The sequence below is a fragment of the Cricetulus griseus genome, chromosome 4, assembly GCF_003668045.3.
Source record: "Cricetulus griseus strain 17A/GY chromosome 4, alternate assembly CriGri-PICRH-1.0, whole genome shotgun sequence".
NCBI classification, from domain to species: domain Eukaryota; kingdom Metazoa; phylum Chordata; class Mammalia; order Rodentia; family Cricetidae; genus Cricetulus; species Cricetulus griseus.
Genome location: NC_048597.1, coordinates 52448996 through 52470234, shown reverse-complemented (window position 1 = coordinate 52470234; position 21239 = coordinate 52448996). Strand labels below are relative to the sequence as shown.

Sequence of the window (21239 nt, the reverse complement as noted above, 5' to 3'; positions counted from 1 at the left end):
CCCTCTCATCTTCAAGTCCTCTGCAGACTCTTTTTCCCTTCCTTGAGTCACATCTGATCCTGGAGAAGAGACAGCCCCAGGCCTTGACATACACAGATACAAAACTTAGTAATGAAAAGGAAAGTCAAACAAAACCATAAAGATACCACATTAAGAAAGACATGGATGCATGCTTTTATAACTACAAATTCTAAAACTTTTCACAACTAATGCCAAAAAAGACCAAATAAAACCCAAATAAAATCAATACAGGACTCTATAAGCAATTCCTAGAAAAATTACAAAGGACTGATAAATAAGCAAAACTTATATTCAACCTTATTCAAAATAATGGACACATTAAAGAAAAGATACTATATTTCACTTTCAAGAGTATAGTCATTGGAGCTTGAGAGATGGCTTCGTGGTTAAAAGCATTTGACCAGAGTTCAAATCCCCAGCACCCACATAAGAAGCCAGTATGGCTGCACCCACCTATAACCTCAGAGCTATAGAGCACAGAGACAGGAGGTTTGCCAGCTTCCAGCCTAGCATCAGGTTAGTGAGAGACCCTGTCTCAAGGGAATAAGATGACTTATAGAGCAGGACAAAGTAGTACAAAGTCTGGCCTCTGGCCTCTGAATGTAAACAGGTTTGTGTGCTTGTGCACATATACACACATGCTCATACATCACACATATACACCACACACACACACACACACACACACACAAATATATTTCTAATAAGTGCAATTATAATATCCCAGATTGGGGAAGAAGTGGGAGCTATGTTCCCACCTGCATCATTAGTGTGAGAAGACAGTAGTCCTATAATTGGCCAGTTTTCCTTATATATGCATTGGAGATATCCAAGGAAATATGTAAGAAAAGTGTTAAGCTCGGCACCTCTAAGGACCAGCCATGAAATAGGCTGGAGAAGTGCTGATCAGCCCCAGGAAGTTTTGAATGTATGGAATTATTTCACCATTGTCATAAATCACTTTGTAATTTTAAAGGACAAAGCTGATCTCTGCTTTTAGAAATAACAAAGGTACTCCCGTATCCTCTCAGGCTATCCAGAATCATTGTCCTGACTTGGAAAGCAAAAATTAACATCTTAGGATGCTTTTCTGTGGATATCCATGTACATATTCCTCAGGGTGCTTCCTTTTCCCTTGCAATTGTTGGGAAAGGCAATGCTTCATTGTTTGGGCAGTGTGTGAATAGGTAGGAGCCAGAGCAGGGAGTGAAGAGACCAGAGTTACTGGCAGGAGATAGCTGTTAAGAAACCAAGGGTCATTGCTACTCACAGCAAAGCCCATAGATGATTGCTGGCTGGGTTTCTCCTTGATGGCCCCTCCAGAGCCAGTCTGTGTCCCTCTGAACATTACCAAAAGCTGTGTCTTTCTGTTTTTCTCGTTTCCCTTAGCTGGCTGTATAGGATTCTCCCTTCAGTTTCTCATAAGCCCTTTGAGTCCATTGACCAAGGCCACCTGACTCACAACTGGGATGAAGTTGGCCCTGATCCTAACCAGGTAACCTGGCCCCCATGAACTGAAACACATCATGTATTCAAAGCCTTGAACGGAAATGCTCAAATCTGGGTTCAAGTCATTGAAAACGAAGAGTGCTTTTTGAAGTAAGTGCTGGCGCATCTGTTTGTGGCTCATATCCCACTGGGGGTCTTGAAATGGATTGATTGTGCATGTGTGTGTCTGTGGAGAACAGGGGAAGTAAGTGTATCTTTTTGGTTTAATGCCATGAAGATAGGCAGGGGCGTGGTTTAGACCTAGGTATAGGTGGGTCAAAATCCCTGTAGACCCTACACCCATAGGTTTTTATTGTTAGCCTCCACTTATCACAGAACATAGGAAACACCTTCAATACTGACATCCTTAGGCAGGGGAGGAGAGGAGGGAGATGGAACTGGGATTGACATGTAAAACAATCTTGTTTCTAATTTAAATTAAAAAATGGAAAAAAAATACTAGCATCCTTAAAGAGATACTTCTCGCCGGGCGTTGGTGGCACACGCCTTTAATCCCAGCACTCGGGAGGCAGAGGCAGGCAGATCTCTGTGAGTTCGAGGCCAGCCTGGTCTCCAGAGCGAGTGCCAGGATAGGCTCCAAAGCTACAGAGAAACCCTGTCTCGTAAAACAAAAACAAAACAAAAAAAAGAGAGATACTTCTGAAGCCTGGTATAGGGATGAGAGGACTTCTGTGAAGGATTCTCTAAATCTTGTGGTGAAAGACCATTGTCACAATCTCTTCCACCTCAGGTACAACCTTTTCTTTTCTTTTTTTTTCCCCAGAAGTTTCCCTTGATGATCAGCATCATTCATATTCTCAGCTTGTAGCAATGACCCAATACTATAACTGGCAGGACCCTTTAAAGAAAGGAAGTCTGAGACAATGCCTTAATCTCTGGTCTAGAGACCTGTCTCTGCTCCCTGCTGTGATGCATCCTGCAGAGAAAAACAGACCTGGGTTTGCATCCCTGCATCCCTGCCCTTGAGCCATGATGCTTCTCTTATCGAATGTGATGACAACACTGGCCTTGTGGTATTGTGGTGAAGATTACACACGAGAGAGTAGGTGTGAATGTGTTTGCCCGGTGCCTGACAGGTAATAGGCAAAAACCATGACTCTGATACAGCCATCCTGATGCAGTCACTTACAGGCTGTGGCAGTCCCTGTAAGCCTCAGAATTTATATTAAGGTCAATCAGCTCTTAGAGTTTTTTGTTTTTCATTCTGAGGATTCTGTCTCACTTCTCTCCTGAGTCCAAGGAAACATCTTGTTTCTCCTTTTTGATCTGTGATATTTCATCGATTCCTGAAATTATCTACAAATGTACTTCCCCTAGATGCTTAGGGTTTGTTTTGTAAGGTGAAAACCAGAAAATGTCAGGCATTTTGTTTCCTGCCTTGCTGCGTATCTTGCCTTAATTACAGGAACTCAGGGGACTGAGTAGTTTGAAGGCCACATACTCTCTCTCCAGCAAGGACAGAAATGGAAGCGTTTGGAGTGGTGAAAATGTATCTTAAAATATTGTCTACTTCAGTCATTTTTAAACTGGGATAGTTTTCTTAAATAATTGACCTCTAATCTTGTGTGACTTTCTCTTTTCTGCTACTGAGGAGTGAACCTAGGTGTTCACGTTTGTTAGGCAAGTGCTCCAACACTAAGCTATCTTCCCTGTTTTTACTTTTTATTTTGTTACAGTCTCACTAAGTTTCCTAGGGTGGCCTTGAACTCACTGTGTAGCCTGAGCACATCTTGAACTTGGGATCTTTCTGCATCAGCCTGCTGAGTAGCTAAAACTGAGGGCCTGTGCCATAAGCCTGGCTTTTGGAAAAATTTAATGGTCTAGCAGATGCCTCCCTGGTACCCGTACTGTGTATCCCCTTTTCAGCATAGTGGGAAAAAGCCAGCCCCTGCTTCAGCTCTAACCCAAGCTCCACAGGTTCAGTCCCCACATAAATAAGGACTTTAGGCTTCCAATCCCTGCCCCATTCTCCTTAAATGGGTCAGACTCTTGTGAAGCATACGATTTACACACATATACAATCATCACCACCACCATCATCATCATCCTGCCATTACCTGATCCTCCTTAACTCAATCATTCTTTCCCCCCTCACCTCTAGCATTTAAATTAGCATGGTTGGGGCTGGAGAGATGGCTCAGTGGTTAAGAGCACTGACTGGCCTTCCAGAGTACATGGGTTCCATTCCCAGCAACCACATGGTGACTCACAACCACCTGTAATGAGGTCTAGTGCCCTCTTCTGGCCTGCATGGATACATGCAGACAGAACACTGTATACACATAACAAATAAATAAATAGCATGGCAGGACATCCTCACTTTACCATCTTCCAATTATCCTACAAAGGGCCATACAATCCATGCTCAATCTCTGAGTTCCTGTTGGACATGGGCAAAGTGAAGGCACGAGCCAGCACAGACAGAGAGGTCAGGAGAAAGGGAAACAAGTACCTAGCGTTTGTGTGGAGGAGGGAGTTGTGGCAGAGCAGTTACCTAACAACCAACAGGTTCCAATGCTTAGAAACCATCATCACAAGTTGCCAAAAGTGTGAGATGTGGGACTTCACTGTGGACAAAGATTCCATCATGTAGATAAACTCTCCAGATAACCTCAGGAGAGGTTATACTATACTCAGAACAATAGATGACGGCTGTCTGGGTTGTGTCACGCCAATGATGTTTAGTTTCTTCTCTTTCTCAACAGTTAACCTTCTCTTTGGTGAGACCACTAGGCAGGGAGTTCAAGACAATTGCATTGCTTGTGGAAGATAGTTTCCCAGTCAGATAAGGGCATTCTAGGCCCTCCCAGAGAGGAAACATCAGGCAGGAGTCTGATCTTGACTCCGAGACAGCATCTTTGTCTCAGCATGCCCAAGTGTCACTTTGGGGGTTTCTCTTCCTGAGACTCTAGAGTTAAATTTCAAAATCTCTGAGTTCTCTCCCAGAGTTGCCCGTCTGCTTAGCAACAGGACTCTATTTTCACCAGAAAAATAGGAAGCGTGGCACCTATGGGTTTTATAAATGCCAATGTGGTGCTTATTATATGCCAGCGTGGGAGGCTTAAGAGGGCATTTGGACCACAGAGAGTTTTCTAACTCTTTATTCAGGTGGCACAGGAAATCCTCAATTATATTTCCGACAGTTCTCTCTAATAGAGACAAATCTCCTGTCACACAAAGGAACAAAGCGGCTGTGAAACGACCAAACATGAAGAAAATTAAGCATAAATGAAATCATCTCTGAAAAATCTCTTTAATGGCCCATAAAGTATAGGATATATGGCGCTGCGCATGCTACCCATAAAAGGAAATTCCTTTGTAAACTAAAGCTAAGACTAAATGAAGGCTTACAGGGCAAGTTTCCTTAGGCAGATTGGAGGAATGTGTCAATGAAGATCATGGTTCCATTATTCATGTTAAATGGGGTGGGTCGGAAGCTCCAGGGTCCTTGCCAGAGCACATCGTTCCTAGCAGCTGCCTCAACATCCAGGCTTCGGTACATCATCATTGTCATAGTCTTGTCGGTAGTTGTGTGGGCGACAGTGAAGCCATTGCTTCCTTCATCTGATTTCCTTAGGGGCAGGGTAGGTTTTAAATCTAACCTTTAAGGAAAATATATAACAAAATCTTCTGCAAGTCTGAGGCATAAGGTCCTCCTTGGGGGCAGGTTTTTATTATCTGTTGTTTCCATGACTACTGGAATGCACTTTGTTTCATGTGATTACATCCCTTCTTAAGGTCACTTCGAGGGACAGGTTACATGTCATAGAATATGTAAAAAGGCAAGAGTGGAGACCAAGAGATCTCTGCAATAAATTGTCTACTGATCCAAAAACAGGTGCTAGCCATAAGAGGAGAGACAAGGTTCTGGAACAAGTTCCCACAGTCACCTACAGCCTGGGTGGTGGTTAGCAGATATCTGTCAACCCAGAGCTAAGGGTGTTCTTTAACAAACACAGGGAAAGAATGTACCACACTGGCTGTAGATGGGAGGGGCCAAATATGACACTGAAGGAGAAAGTCTGGGGACAGAAGGACAGTCCTTAAGGAGAGTTGTGATCAAGTCTGGAATGGTTGAGGTTGCAACAATTAATATGTAATATAGGGTGGTCCTTGTCATCACTGTGATTAGATTTAAGTCACAGTTTCAATTTAAGCTGATATTTTATTGGTTTTGAATTAAATTCTGATTAACTTCTCTCTCTTACAACTTTGGCCTCTGTCATTAAATCTGGGACATATCAGAATTTTAAAATTAACCTTAGGTCAATAGAATTCTTCTAGTTTGAGCCTCTCTTTTTCTCCCCACTGTGTGTGTGTGTGTGTGTGTGTGTGTGTGTGTGTGTGTGTGTGTGTGTTTCTTCTCAGGATGACTTCAAACTCATGATCATCCTGTCCCTGCCTCTCAACTGCTAAGAGTATAGGCAGATGACACCACACCCACCCTTGCCTTCTTGTACAAGTATCTAACTTCTAAAACATCAAATGCTGTAAGGATTAATAACATAGAAAGTGGAACCCTCTCACCCTAGGCAAGAGTCAAGGGATTTCAGTTGTATATGCTAAATTGTTAGCTCACAACTAGTTAACATACATTTTGTAAAGAAGTTCCTGGCACTGTATTTAAAAGTTAGAGTCAATGGCAAGAAGCCAACACAGCTGTGTTGGAATTGGCAGCTGCTTTCTAGTCGATGGCCCCTAATTCCTGTGTTTTGACTTCTAACATCGAATTGTGGTGTTTTTTTATGTTTGTTTGTTTGTTTTTTTGTTTTTTTTTTTTGTCCTGGAACTCACCATGTAGACCAGAGTAGCCTCGAACTCAGAGATCTTCCTGCCTCTGCTTCCTGAGTGCTGGGATTAAAGGTATACAGCATCACACCTGTCTTGACATTGTGTTGCTTTCTTCTTGAACTTGTTACATTATCCTTGCTTTGAATTCCTTGAACACTTTGAATATGACAATGACCAAACAGCTTTCTCCCCTACTGTCTCCTCTGCTCATATACTGAGAGAGATATGCCTCAAAACTTGTCAGTACCTTTGTGACACCAGTGTCATAGAAATAGCAGCTATCTTCTTGACCTGTGATCTGTGTCACCTGCCATCTGCTTCCCTTGCCTGATAGACACTCTGGCTATTCTTGTACACATCTATCCTTTTGTCTTCATTTACTCCTTGACAAGTTAATATCTCTTTCCAATTTTATGCTTCATTAATTAACCACAGCATTCTGCATTCATCACTTCCCCCTTCATAACCTTTTCCAAATATGTACTCCAGGCTCTCATGAAGGAAGTCTGAGAAAATTATATTTAGGCTCCTATCTGACAGGCCTTCCTGGCGGGAGCCTGTATGATAGGTATGTCTTTACCTGTCAAAGCCCAATTTTAATAGATCAGTAACTTCACCAACTACCCACATGAAGAGCTCTGAAACTGTGAAGAATTGCTTAATACTTCCTCTAATCTAACCCTCAGTCCTACAGAGATCACCACTGGATAAGCTGTTGTGATTGTTGTTCTTGATGCCTTCCCAGAAGCCTGGGGACTATCCCACTGCAGCCTTCATCTTCTGTAGTTTATATTTGATCCTGTGTCCGAGAATTAATGGGAATTGATGTAGAAACATTTTTGTTTTTACATTCAGCCTTGGGAGGTTTGTTCAGTCCATTAATATCTCATATAGGAAGTATGCCTAATTCTGTTTACTGTGTCTCTCCCCCTAACTTGTGAAAGCTTTGGATTTAATGAACAAATATAAATCCAATTCAAGTTCACAGATTCCAACTTGAATTCTGAGTCAGCAGTCCTTTTTAGACTCCAATCTTCCAAAGTTTATTTTTCTTATTACAATCCCTAACTTTTGACTGTTGGACAATAAGGCCCTTGACGCAGTTAAAGCCTAGACTATGAAAATTACCACTTGGTTTTTAACTAGCATGATTTGGACCATGGGGGAATTATTTCAGAATTAATTAAAGGTCAGATCATAGAATTCCTTCTGTCCCAGACAGGCAACTTATTAAAAATGCTGCCAAACAATATATCCTTCCAGAATATTTGCTGTCAAGCTTGTCCAGTTCTCCAGATCCTGCCATATTGACAGTCTCTTTCCTCCAAAAATACATTGGGCTTTCCTGCCTTCTTTATCTAACTCTCTCTTTACAATCAGTGGCTGCTGCCTCCTGCCCCCCCCCACATCCCTTCTCTCCTTCCTCCTCCTCCTCTTCTTTGTAGAGTGAACCTGGTCTCATGCTAAATATGCACTCTACTCTTAGTCCTGACAGACATCTATGTAAGTTGCCCACCCTGAGTGTTCTTAGAAGTTAACCCTTGTGCTCAGAAAGCTGAGATAAGATGTTTGAGTTTGAGTCGAGCGTAGGCTACATAACAAGATCCTAACTCAAAAAAAAAAAAAGTGAAGAAAGAAATAAGAAACATGTCTCCCCAACCCTCCCAAACCCCTCATTTTGTCCTTGAGATGAAGACCTTATGTTTCCCCAGTCTGCCCTTGAACTCCTGGACTTGGGAAATCCTGTCCCAGCTTCTTAAATAGATATTGTCCTAGTAGGGGACTATATCCTCATGGTAAGCTTTATTCCCAAAAATAACACACTTTTATTCAAAATTCATTGGAAAGTATCAATGCCTAGGAATTCCACCAATGCAGAATTAACCACATCTAATGTTTTGTCTTATTCCTTTTCATTTTATTCCTTGTACATTTGCATGAATAGGTAATTACTAGAGATCCATGCAACCAGGTACCAAAAATAATTGAAAACAATGTCAACCCTTACTTGATTCTCCTTAAAACATTAACAAATGTCTAATACACATCCTGAAGCATTGCTTTGTAATATCCCCTTTCCTCAGTTTTACCCAAACTCTAAGCCTTTTCTGAGTTGGGATCTTCTCTTACCTTCTTGAGCCTGCCCCAAGCTCTTTGCCTTATCTCCACTAGTTCTTAGTTGGATTTTGCTACACTCTACCTTCTGCCTCTAGAAAATGGCATCAGTCATGAAGCTTCCCCACCCCTCTTCCTAAGACACACACACATACTGATATCCATGGTGAGACTGAAGTTCAAGGACATCCAGGTGAGAATGTGCAAGCCAGCATCACTCTCCCTGGAACAGGGAGGAACTGGGAAAGAACCTGTGAACATGAATAACTTAAAAACATTATTTGCATATGTTACAATATAATAGCTTCATATCTGGTTTTTAAAAACATATTTTGTACCTTCTGGAATGTCTTATATGTATGTTGACAGATTTTTGTTGTTATTGTTGTTGTTTGTTATTTGGTTGGTTGATTTTTTTTGTTTTTTGTTTTATTTTCTTCTGCGACTGGGTTTCTCTGTGTAGCCCTGGCTGTTCTGGCTTCAAACTCACAGAGATGCTGTTACCTGTGTTTCCCAAATGCTGGGACTAAAGGAAAGCACCACCATCACCCAGCATTATTTTTTTAATTAATTAAATTTACTTAGTGTGTGTGTCTGTATGTGTGTGCACACAAGTGCTTGTAAGTTCCTGTACACACACACACACACACACACACACACACACACACACACACACACACCCTGCAACACGGGGTGGTAGAGAAGTCTGGGTTTCCGTGTCTCCTGCAATGGGGGTCCCAGGATTTATCTCAGGTCTTCAGGCTTGGTGGCAAGCACTTTTGTTGATCATCTGTAATGATGTATAATAACCCATGTTGGTAAATGGATTCTACTGTCGTATTTGGATACTTTCCATTTTTTACTGTCATAAATCATCTATGGTAATTGTGCTTGTCTTCCCAGCACTCCAAAACATGAACTCTGACTTGCCTTTTTTTCTTTCTGAATCTCTGTCCTTCCCTGTGTATCATGACATTGCAGTGACTCAAAACCCACAAAATAAGGCTTTCCAGGCCCTGAGCTAGACTATCACCTCCCCCTTGTGGCCATCTCCCTCCTAGAATTGGGGCACTCCCCTTTCTGTGTTCTGTCTTGCTTCTCCATCTTCTCACCGTCCCCTTCTGTTTCGTACCTGTTCTTGTAAGGGCTCAAATCATATTCAGTTACCAACCCTGCCCCCATGTATGCTGTCAAGATTCTACCCAAGCTGGTCATGTCCTACAATTCCAGAGTTCAGGAGACAGAGGCAAGAGGGTCATGAGTTTGAAGACAGCCTTGTGAGACCCTGCCTCAAAATTAAATAAATAAATGGATAGATAAATAAATGGACAGGCAAATAAATAAATAAATAAATAAATAAATAAATAAATAAATGTTTCTAGCACATTCTGGGGATAAGGCTATATGAATGGGGCGGGGTTCAGGCCATGATATTCTCTGTCACCCTTTCCTTCCAAATATCGACTGATGAATTCCCCCTTTTGTTGGGTTCCCTTGGGATAGTTATTGATGACAAATGCCTAGGTGAGATGAGCCAACAGGAAGAATTCCTTGAGCAACCGAGGAGTTTTCACTTTTAAAAATTAAAGTGTGGGCCACATTTTAAGAAATTTTGTAGAATTTACTTCTGAGATCTCTAATTTTTCCTTCTTCTTTTCCATAACTCTAGATAATACAGAGCTCATTTCCATTTCCCTGGGCTATTGTAGCAGCCTCATAACTGATCCCATATGGCATCCTCATCCTATGCCTGATTCATCTTATTCTTGTCCAAAAGTCTTCAAATCCTGCAATCATTCCTTAGGCCCACTGCCCAGGCTGTCGAGTGCAGGCACCTACACCAGAGAGGAGGAGCCATGATGCACTGCCATGAGCTTTTAAACCCTGTACTTCAGTGGTTCTCAACCTTTCTAATACTGCAACCCTTGTGGTGACCCCAAACCACAGATTATTTTCATTGCTACTTCCTAACTGTAATTTTGCTACTGTTATGAACTGAAACGTAAATGTTTTGGAGATACATGTTTGTCAGAGGGGTCACGACCCACAGACTGAGAACCGCTGCTCTGCTTCTTGCCAGGTCCCCTACTTGCCAGTCATGCTTGGACCATCACCATTCCAGGAAAATGTGCTAAATTGTTCTGTCCTGATGCTTTATGCTTTTTCGTCTTCCTGGAATTTTCTCTGCCCTTATTAACATCTATCTGTCAAAATCCCACAAATAATTTAAAGCTGCTCTTAAATATGAATACTGCTTTCTTCCCTTGAACTCCAGCATTTCTGAGGGTGTCTGAGAGGCGCTCGCGTCTCCATGGTCTCTCTCTGGTCTGCAGTACCTAGCACATACTTATTTCCAAAAACTGCAAATATTTGTTGAACGTCTTCCCTAGTAGCTCAGGTCTCACCACCCTATAAATAGACAGGATTGCATTTCCCTAAATGGATCTTCTGGCACTAGCCAGCACTGAGGTGTGTGTTGCCTTGTGCGGCCTTTTTGGACAGCTTGCTAGATCTTTTGTACAGTTCGTCTCTATCAACTTACATTTTACTCCTTGGAAAGATTGGAGCCGTCTGCAAACTAAAGGATTTCATGTATACAGATGTCAAATGGGCCTTGTGCCAGTATGTATTCCCGAAGGAATGCTTCTAGCTACATCTCTCTTCCAAGGTCATTCCTACTGCTTGTTTTCCTACTTGGGACATCATCACAGTTTGGGGTCTTCTGGGATGTTCTCAGAGTGGCACTGGTGGGCAGTGGTAGGACTTTCAGGCACTGAGGCCTTTCAACCAGTGGGGGTATAGTCTCAGAGAGGATTACAGAAACCTACTCTCTTCTTTGCTACATGGCTCGTGAGGTGAACCATTTACCTCCATTATAATAATACCCCACCCTCATCAGAGACCCAAAGCCCAGGGCTTCTCACTCCTATACTAGAATGTCCAAAACTATGAACCAAAGTAAGCCTTTCCTCTTTAGAAGTTAAGTGACTCGGGTATTTCATTATCTTAATGGGAGGCTGGCCAGCATATCCATAGTACTGGATAACGAACACAAAAACCTCAGCTTGGCACTAAGGTGCAAAGTCACATTGGGAATCTAGGTTTCCATCCATGATGACTCATTTTTTTTTGAAGTTCCATGAAAGACTTTAGGAAGTCTAAACAAATTACTATGACTTGAATCCTCTTTATCTGGGCTTTTGGCCATTACTCCAAAGATCTCCATGGATCAAGCAAAGCCTTATCTCTCTCCACATGAATTATACTTCCTTTTCTCCTGAGCTTGGTAGATTTGCAGAAGACTTCTGTGAGTCACTCTTTATTTCATCCACCCCCTCTTCCCTCCTTGGTCTAAAAGTCAACATTACTGAATATCCTGAACCTCCTCCAACCATAGCTGCTGCTGGTGCTGGCTTAAGCATTGTGGCTATGGTTTTACTCACAAGTTACTTCCAAGTTCTTGAATGATGTTACCAGCTTGGAATAAAACGTCTGCCTCTAGCCCACCAATGTGAAGGGAACCCAGGTCCCCCAGCAGAGCTGAGTCCGTGGCAGTTTGGGATGGAGTCAGTGAATCAAAGACTCAGTAGTGAAAGGACTGGTCACATCATCCAGCCAGACCTGACTCTTCCAACTTCAGACACATTGAGGCTTCTCCTCTCTTGTTTCCTTTTCATTTCTGGGTATGAATTTTGAATCTCCTTCATTAAATGTTAACATGGATCCTCTCATCTCTCTCCTTTGGAAATCTAAAGAATTTTTAATTCCAACTTTGAACACCCTTGGAAATGGTTTTCAAACTCTTTTACTACCTTAATTTTAGGAAATAAAAGTTTATTCTCCAATAGAATTTGCAAAAGTGAAAAGCAAACTGCGTGACACACTGAAAGAAAAAGAAAATGTATGAAGCCAAGTCATGGTTGGGACTTCAATATCCCTCTCTCAGTGGTTGACAGAAACACTGGACGGACAATCAGAACAGTTGAGCACCTTTGTACAGGCATGAGGAACTGACTCACACATCAGAAGCAATATCTGAACTTTTATAAGCAATGTTCTCCATGCTAATATTTATTAAGCTCTTCAATCATTCAATAACTATGCATTCATAATACTATAGTCTAGATATAATATTAAATACTACAATCTATTTCATTGTTTTTGAAAGACAATTAAATTCCATATGGGAGGAGTTATTCAGTGGTTATATATAGTATGAAAAAATAAATGGTTATAAAACTTCAGCATTATATTATGCCATTGGTTAGGCCACTTAAATAACAGGAACAGTACCCTCAAGGGTTGGAGACTGACAGTTTAATAACAAGGTCTGAGAAGGGTTGGTGTCTGGTAATGGGTTTCTTTTTTAATTTTTTGTTTGTTTGTTGTTTGAGACAGGGTTCTTTGTGTAGCCTTAGCTGTCCTGGAACTTGCTCTGTAGACCAGGATGACCTTGAACTCACAGAGATCCACCTGCCTTTGCCTCCCAAATGCTGAGATTAAAGGCATGCACCACCACTACCCATCTTCTTTTTTACTGGGCACAGCCTTTCCTCTGACTAGATGTTAGAAATGAGATAATTGTATGGTTTTTGTTTGTTTGTTTGTTTTGTTTTTGGTTTGGTACTCTGGGTTTTATTTTTATTTGTTTGTTTATTTGTTTCGACAAGAACTTTGTATATACCCCAGGCTGTAAAACCTTCAGTTCTCTTCCCTCAGTCTCCTAAGTGCCTGATTCTAATTCTTCTTAGGCTAGCACTCCTAAATTGTATTATTTAATTTGACCTTATTTACCACTGACTGGCCTCATCTCCCAAGCAATCTCACTGGAGGTTAGGGCTTCAGTATATGAATTGGTGTTGCGTTTTGGAGGCAGGATGTCAGTTCATATCAAAAAGTTTATCAGTCACAAAGTGTCCTTTTACTGTCAGGTGCTCTTCTATAAAAGCTCATGGAATTATAGTCTCTCCCATAACACCATTGTTACATATAAGGAAAGCAATCCAAACAGGGAAAATAATTGACCACAGAGGCAGTAACAGAAGCCAAATCTTCCGGTTTGCCCCATGCATGGTCTTCTTGGCCTGGGCTTACCACTGCGACTGCTCTGCCGCAAATGCACTAGGCTGAGCTTCTGGCCTCAGCAGGGAATGTTCTGTCCTGAGCTCCAAGGGCAATTTTTGTTCATCCCTCTTCACATTCACCAAAACATCACACGGGGGCTCCTAACCAAAACCTCTTGCCTGATGATCCAAAGTTGAAATCCTCTTGTGGTCCAGGTCTTACCAGGATCTTTATTAGTCCTCACAATTTAGGCTCTGGACAATCTACCACCATCAAATGGCAGATACATTATTTTTCTCCCTGTACCATCTGTCATTTGAAAACGATCATTTTTACATTGGTGAAGAAAGGCTTGTCGGGGGCATGGCTTCCTTCATCTGGAATGTGGGCCCTGTTGATGGCAAGCTTCCTACATCAAGTGGCCGCATTTTCACCCACCACCTCAGTCCCTCTATCCTTGTGGCTGAAGAGCTGCAGAGCTACCCAAGACTTTGGAAAACTCCACAGCAGACCTTGCCAACCCACCAGGCCTTGGGTTCGGTCTTTCCCTCTCACAGAAGAGTGCCCTTTCTGTGAGGTGGGGCTTCATTTCTACACACAACAGATATTCTACCTCTAGGCAGATTACAGAGGTATTCTAGTACAACTGCCAAGTAGCTAGCAGAAATTCACTTGCTACTCTGCTGTCTCCCCATCCTCCATGCTCTCCCCACCTCTCCTTCTCTCTCTCTCTCTCTCCCTCTCTCTCTCTCTCTCTATATATATATATATATATAATATATATTTTATAGTATATATGTTTATAAGTACATTTATATATTACATATAACTATTTTTGTATATATTTATATATAATATATAATTACATAAACATATATATATATATAATATCTCTCTCTTCTTCCTTCATATTGCCTTGCCCATCTCTCCTTTTTCCTTGGATTTGGATTCAAGCTTATATTATTTAAACATTGATGCTATCCGGAAGCCGGCACTTTCACCTCCACATCTGGCTCGAGATGCCATGATTTCTTTGGTTTAGCTGGATGGCTAATCACTTAATTGACTGGGGAGGCTTTTCTAAGGCTGACGTTTGCTCAGCAATGCAGTGGTCACCAAATCTCAGAGTGCCGGGTTAGCTGCACATGGAAGAACGTTTATAAAATGCTGATGCCTGGGTCCTACTTCCAGAGGTCTTGATTTAATTTGGTCATGGTTTCAAAGGCTGTCCAGTTAATTCTCAGGGGTACCTAGGGTTGAGACTCTCTGGTTAGCACTGAATGGTTGCCAAGGCAACGATTGATCTGATACTTAGATATCTTCCTCTGGGAAATCTATGATGATGACTCTTTTTCAGGTGATTTTCCTCTACTGCTACCAGAGAGAGAGGCAGTAGGCAGTGGCTAGTAGAGACCATGGCCACCCCTTAAAGCTTCAACAGTACTTGGGTGGGGGCACTGCTCCAAGGGAGAGCATATGTTGTACAAGCACAGAGTTCTGAGTTTGGTCCCTGACACACACACACACACACACACACACACACACACACACACACACACACCATCCTACACACTCAGTGCTCAGCTATGACCCTTCCTGAGGTCAAGGGAATTTTCTTCTAGGTCTGTAGTTCTCGGCAGGATATTGGACTTGAAGGGGTATTTTGATAATGGGGGTATTTTGATCGCTACAACTTGGAGGAATGCAATTGGTATCTCGTGGGCAGAGGCCAGGGGCAGTGCTAAGCATCTCTTTGTCTGCATAGGGCAGCTCCACAGCAAAGAATTACCCAGCACAAAATGTCTCACATGCCAATGGTTGAAAGCCCCCTCTAGCTCCTTGCTTTTTGGGTCCCCCTGTGTCCCGAGAAGTAACATCATGAATGGAATCAGCCCTGAAGTATTTCCTGCATTCTAATTCTATTTTAAGCACAATTTCAATGGTCTTTTTTCAGGCCCACATTTTGCATCCTTTGAGGTGATCTCAGAATGTCATCATCCCCTTTGCTTTTAAGAAATGATGGGTGCTGTCTGACTGCATGAATCAATCACAGGCAGGATAATCTCAGCAACACTCCTTCAATTGGCTGCTCACTTTCCTGCCTGGCTGCCTTCTCAAAATACAGAATGAGCAGAGTCCAGGACCCTGATGGAGCCCTTGCCCATCCAGCCGCCACCAGGTCTAACAGCCAATGGAGTTAGCCCCAGGGTGCAGGTGACTCCAAAAGATGTGCCCTGGGGCTACTGGGCAGACGCGCTCCCAGCCTGGCTGCAGCAGGCTCTGTGCTACATTGATTCATAAACACTGCGCTGATTATGAGCGGGTCCTGCACCTGCTGGTTTTTCTCCCCATTTCCTTAGATCAGTTCATTATTGAATTAAAGATCATTGCGATTTAAAGTGAACCATTGGGCAGCCTGGGGACAAACCCAAGGTTGGGGGAAGAAATTGAAGGGGGCACTGCATTTACCAAATCCAATCTCAGCTGGATGATTTTTCTCAGTCTTAAGGAAATAATTCAAAACTCCAGTAGAAATAGAGCCTTCCCCTGCAGTGTCAGGAGCCCACACGGAGAGGCTGGCATGCCAGGAAAGGGAGCCGATTATAAATAGCATGAGAGCAGCATCAGTCAAAACTCACAGATGTGCCTGAGCGAAATGTTAAAAGAAACACCTTCTGAGAAAGGGAGCGGTGGCTTCTCTTTATTTTTATAATTGAAAGCGCGGAAGAACAAAGGCACTTCATAGTCATGTTAACTGCACACACCCCCTACAGCACACAGAGAAAGAGATGCACAGTCCTACAGCACACACATATACACACACCTCTACAGCACATATACAGGAGACATACACCCCTACAGAGTGTACACACACACACACACACACACACACACAGAGAGAGAGAGAGAGAGAGAGAGAGAGAGAGAGAGAGAGAGAGAGCTCCTTTAAAGAAATGATGGATAATCATTAGTTCTAACACGACAAAATTACAAATGGCCAGAACCTTGAACAGGGAGCAGTTGTTCTTTTTCCTCTGTGTAATTGAATCCATTTAATAAGCCTATGGATGTGAAGTCATTTTCTTGTATGGGTATTTCTTTTTCCAGCTTAGATGGAAACCATTTGAGATTCCAAAAGCGTCTCAGAAGAAAGTGGACTTTGTGAGTGTAAGTCAATATTCTCTGTCCTGCGGTGAGCAAGCTAACCATCTGCAGTCGGAATGCCAAGCAGAGCAGCCTGAACGGGAGACAAAGCCACCTGTGTATAGCGTGGGGGCTGGCTGAGGGATGTCTTATTTACAGGCACCATATGCCTTCTGACACCAAAGGACACCCAGGAGTTTTTGGGATTTTTTTTCCTCACAGAAATGCCAAGGAGAGTAAACTTTCCCCCCTCTAACACTTCTTCTTTGGGTCAGAACGGGCACTGCTAACCTTTTTGATCCATGGCATCTTTGATAGTCTGGTGGTGCCTATTTTATTTGTGTGTTTATTTATTTTGTTGTTGGTTTTTAATTTGGGGGTTGGGGGGGTTGGCTGATTGGTTGGTTTGGTTGAAATAGGATCTCCCTCTAGTTCAGGCTGGCCTTGAACTCACAGTCCTCTTCCCTCAGTCCTAGGTGCTAGGATTACTGCTATAAGTCACTATGCTTGGCAGAATCTGTGTTTTTGACTGGGTAAAATAAATTATATCAAATCACACAATTATGTTGAAATACAATGGTAAAATATTTCAAAGAAATAAATTGTATTTGTTTTGTAGTTATAAACATGCCTCCTAGTTAATGTACTAGATCATAAGACCTATGGGAAAATCCACTCACTGTAGTATGAACCCAAATGATACTTTGAGATACCTATGAGGCTTGATATAAAAATGTCCCTGTCATTGACAAAGTGATAGGCACTTCTGGTGCTGCTGTGGTCTGCTACCTGAAAAATACTTGAAGGAAATGATAAATTGCATGTAGATTAATAAAAAATAAATACAAAATAACTTCCCATTCCAAGAACTTGAAACTCCTGAAATGGATGCCTGGACTAAGATGGCATCAAATCAGGTGGCAACCTGATAAGTGCAGTGCCAACTGGCAGCCCTTCTTGATAGTTGCAGTTGGCAGTACTGGGACACCTGCACCCACAGCAAGAAGTGTGTGGGTGAAGGGACTGGAGCTGTCAGGGGTAGTGCTCCAAGAGGACAGAGGAGGGTTCTGCAGGCCAACTTGGCTCAGGGTTTACTGAGGGCCACTCCAGGTGCCCCGCTTTAGCCCAAACTGTATAAATCATCTTGAAGTCTTTATCTTTATAAGTGTCCCCATAGCTTGTGAAGACTCACCGTAGTAGACCTCAAACTTATCAGTTAAGTGACAATAGAAACACAAATTCCCTTCCTGTGTAAATTATGGATATCTGAGGAGCAGAACTCACTCTGTCTTGGCTCCTTGCCTGCAGGGTTGGGGCAGAAAGATGTAAGAAGTTCCCCTGACCCCATGTTAGGGCTTCTTGCATTCTGGACCATCTGGTCTGATAGCAGAAGGACTTAGAGTCAGTCACCAGGTCTTCTACTCGACTCTGTTCTGCTCTGAGGAGAGTAGTCTGGCTTTCCTTCACAAGAGAGGGCTGCCCCAGGGTGGGATAGACTTGAGGAGCACTAAATGTTAAGGGAAGCTTCCGGTCCTCTCCTCCATCCCCCAAAATCCCTCTACCAGGTATCACCTCCTTCTTCCAGGTTTACTGTAATCATAATGAAATGCCAGGTTCGAACTTTATGTTCATCTGATGTGGTCATTAAGAGTTCAGACAGGGTCTATTGGGTGGGACATGGCCCACCAAGCGTAAGTCAATACATTTCAGGCAGCCTAGCTCCCAAATGACTCCTGGGACATTCTTAATGGGAAGAAGACTAGAACCTTGCAAGCTTCATGACTCTCGGAACCCAGGGGGAGGGGAGGGGCTGAGTCTCTTAGGCACTTGTCATTCTCATACTCGCTCCTGCTCTCCCAGGGTCTGCACACCTTATGTGGAGCTGGAGACATCAAGTCTAACAATGGGCTTGCTGTTCACATTTTCCTGTGTAACTCCTCCATGGAGAACAGGTAAGAGTCTCAGTGCCGGGGCATGATGTACCCATCCCACAGGGCCTGTGGCAACCTAATAGTCACACATGCACAAGCACTGTCCTTTTGTAGTTGTTCCCCTCTCAGAGAAATGTTGCTATGTATTTCTTGATAATGATATCAAGTGAGAATTTCCATTTGGACTGACTCTTATGACACAGACAAAAACGTCATGTAACAGTATAGGCAGAAAGGAGAGGTTAGGACCCTGTGATGAAGGAGTAGTTCAAGTAACATTCCCAAGGGCTCAAGTCCAAAGTCACACTGCAAGCAAGAGCAGCTATGAAGGCAAGGTATCAGCTTTAGCTGATAGCTGGTGGCTTTGTGTGAGCTTCATGTCCCTGCACATAGAAATTTACTTACTGTTTTTTTTTAAGGGGGGGTGCATGCCATAGCACATGTGTGTACAAGTCAGAGACAACTTGAGGGAGTTCCTTCTCTCCTTCCACCATGTAGTCCCAGGGATCAAACTCAGATCCTCAGCCTTGGTAGCAGGTGCCTTACCTGCTGGGCTATTTCACTGGGCTATTTTCTTTTCAATTTGAAAAAGCGAATGACATCCCTATCTTTTCTTTGGAAAGCAATCTATCATGGCACATTTGCACACAACCTGTAGAACTACACTGTTGTACATGAAGCTGAAGTCTGGTCTTGCTGACTTCATGAATTTGTATGAGCTTTTTTTTTAAAAAAATATTTTTACTTATATTTTATGTGTATCGGTGTCTTGCCTGCATATCTATCTGTGCACCATGTGCCTGGTGACTGTGGAAGCCAGAAGAGAGTGTTGGATCCCCTGGCACTGGAGATAGGGACAGTTTGAGAAACCACGGGAGTGCTAGGAATAGAACTTGGGACCTCTCAAAGAGAAACAAATGCTCTTAACTGCTGAGCCATCTCTCCTGCCCTAGCTCTTTCACTGTTGAGTCATGAATCAAGGCCAAGATCACAGCCCTGAGACACTGGAGACCTCCCTTTGGGTCTAGCCCTGTATTGGGTCACCTCCATTCTCTCCATGTAAGCCACAATAGCCTCTCTTTACTTCTCTCAACATGCTATGAGCCTTCTTGCCCCAGAGCACCTGAACATGCTACTCTTTTTGACTGGTATATCTTCTCTTGCCTCTATGATCTCTTGTCAAATGTGTCATCCGTAGGGAGGCCTTTGTTTTCTCCTCAAACCAGTGCAGGTCCCTGAACTTGACTTTCCCAGCACCAGGTATGCCTTGCATCCGATAGAGTCCTGCACTTGTGTATTTCCTGTTGCAGTCTGCTAGACTTTTAACTCCACAGGGGGTTCTGCAGGCAGGCCATTTTTATATCCAGCACCTGGTTTGTGGTAGGCACTAAATAATAATTTGTAGAATGAATATACTTGTCCAGAATGTGTTAAAATGGAAAGAAATCACAGAAAGTAACTCTGTATTTCAGATGCTTTTACAATTCAGATGGGGATTTCCTGATTGGTAAGCTCCTGAGTGAGAAGATTGACTGATCCCTAGCCTGAGCTACGTTCCAGGTTTTGTTGCTGTTGTTGCATTTTACTTGCCTGCATTCTTCCATCTATTTTAGCAAATGAAATACCATCTACAGAGTAAGGTCCAGACGCCACTGGTGGTCTGGAAAAGATTCCTAGCATACCTCAAAGTGTCTAATGTATGTTCTGGGCTTTCTGCCTGTGGCTGTCTCTGGTGGGCCTCTCTCATGTGGGGGAGATCTTGGCAGCTGAAATGAAGTTAATAACATATGACGCACTTATTAGGAAAATTCTATTTGCTTTTAAACTCACACAAGGAAAGCCCATTTATCATCAATAACCACCATTCAGGTAAAAATTTTATGAGACCATCTAAAAATATAAGGCCCATTTGAGATGATTTTGGTCTTCCCATGCCGTTTGTTAGTATCAGTATTTGGGCGTGAACATTTTCATGTGGCCGGTAGACTTGCAAATGTGAGCATTTCCACTGAAATGTCAGAAAAGAGTGATTTCTAACCATGCTATTTCTATGACCTTTTGGGTCAATTCACAAAAGTGCATATATACAAGCTCCTCAAAAGGGATGGGGGTAAGGGGGATGGTGGAGATTTTGAAGAACTCTCAAAATATTCTAGACAGTAAAATAGTTAACTGACACTGTCAGAATATAACTTACCCCCAAGAGACACAAGAAAGTTCTCCTCATTTGCAATAACAAGCAAATACAGCCCTTAAGCCTTCAGGGTCTCCCTTGAACAGGGTTGCTCACCACTGCCTTGTCATTTGTTCTTCCTTTGCCAGTTCCCCAGAAAGGGAAGCTTCTCATTTACACAGAGTTTGGCAAGATGCTCCTGCAGCCCAATGAGATCTGCGTCATTCAGGTTGGTAATGAGCCCCTCTCCCCACTGCCTCTCCCTAATTTGGGAGCAATCAGATGTTTCAGCTGCTGCTATTTCTGACACAAAAACGTCTCCATCATGTCTGGGCAACAGAGAGGAATGTGAGTTACACAGAAGGCTTCGGGGTAAGCAGGCTCAGTGCCTGCTTTGTTTAATACAATCACAAAGCAAAGAATGTTTATCACTTTCGTAAATGTTTGTGGTCTGCTTAAGGCTGTGTCGAAGAGTGGAGATAGTGAAGATA

General features: G+C 42.7%; 1 protein-coding gene across 1 annotated transcript in view; it reads left to right on the top strand.

The window, feature by feature from the left end:
- The window catches only part of Hgd (homogentisate 1,2-dioxygenase), a 47618-nt gene that overhangs the window by 10339 nt on the left and 16040 nt on the right, over positions 1–21239 (top strand). Inside the window, exons 4-8 of the mRNA XM_027412707.2 lie at positions 1411–1516; positions 16609–16668; positions 18505–18596; positions 20048–20082; positions 20898–20977. Of these exons, the coding sequence (XP_027268508.1) occupies positions 1411–1516; positions 16609–16668; positions 18505–18596; positions 20048–20082; positions 20898–20977 (373 nt within the window). The remainder of the gene's footprint in view (positions 1–1410; positions 1517–16608; positions 16669–18504; positions 18597–20047; positions 20083–20897; positions 20978–21239) is intronic.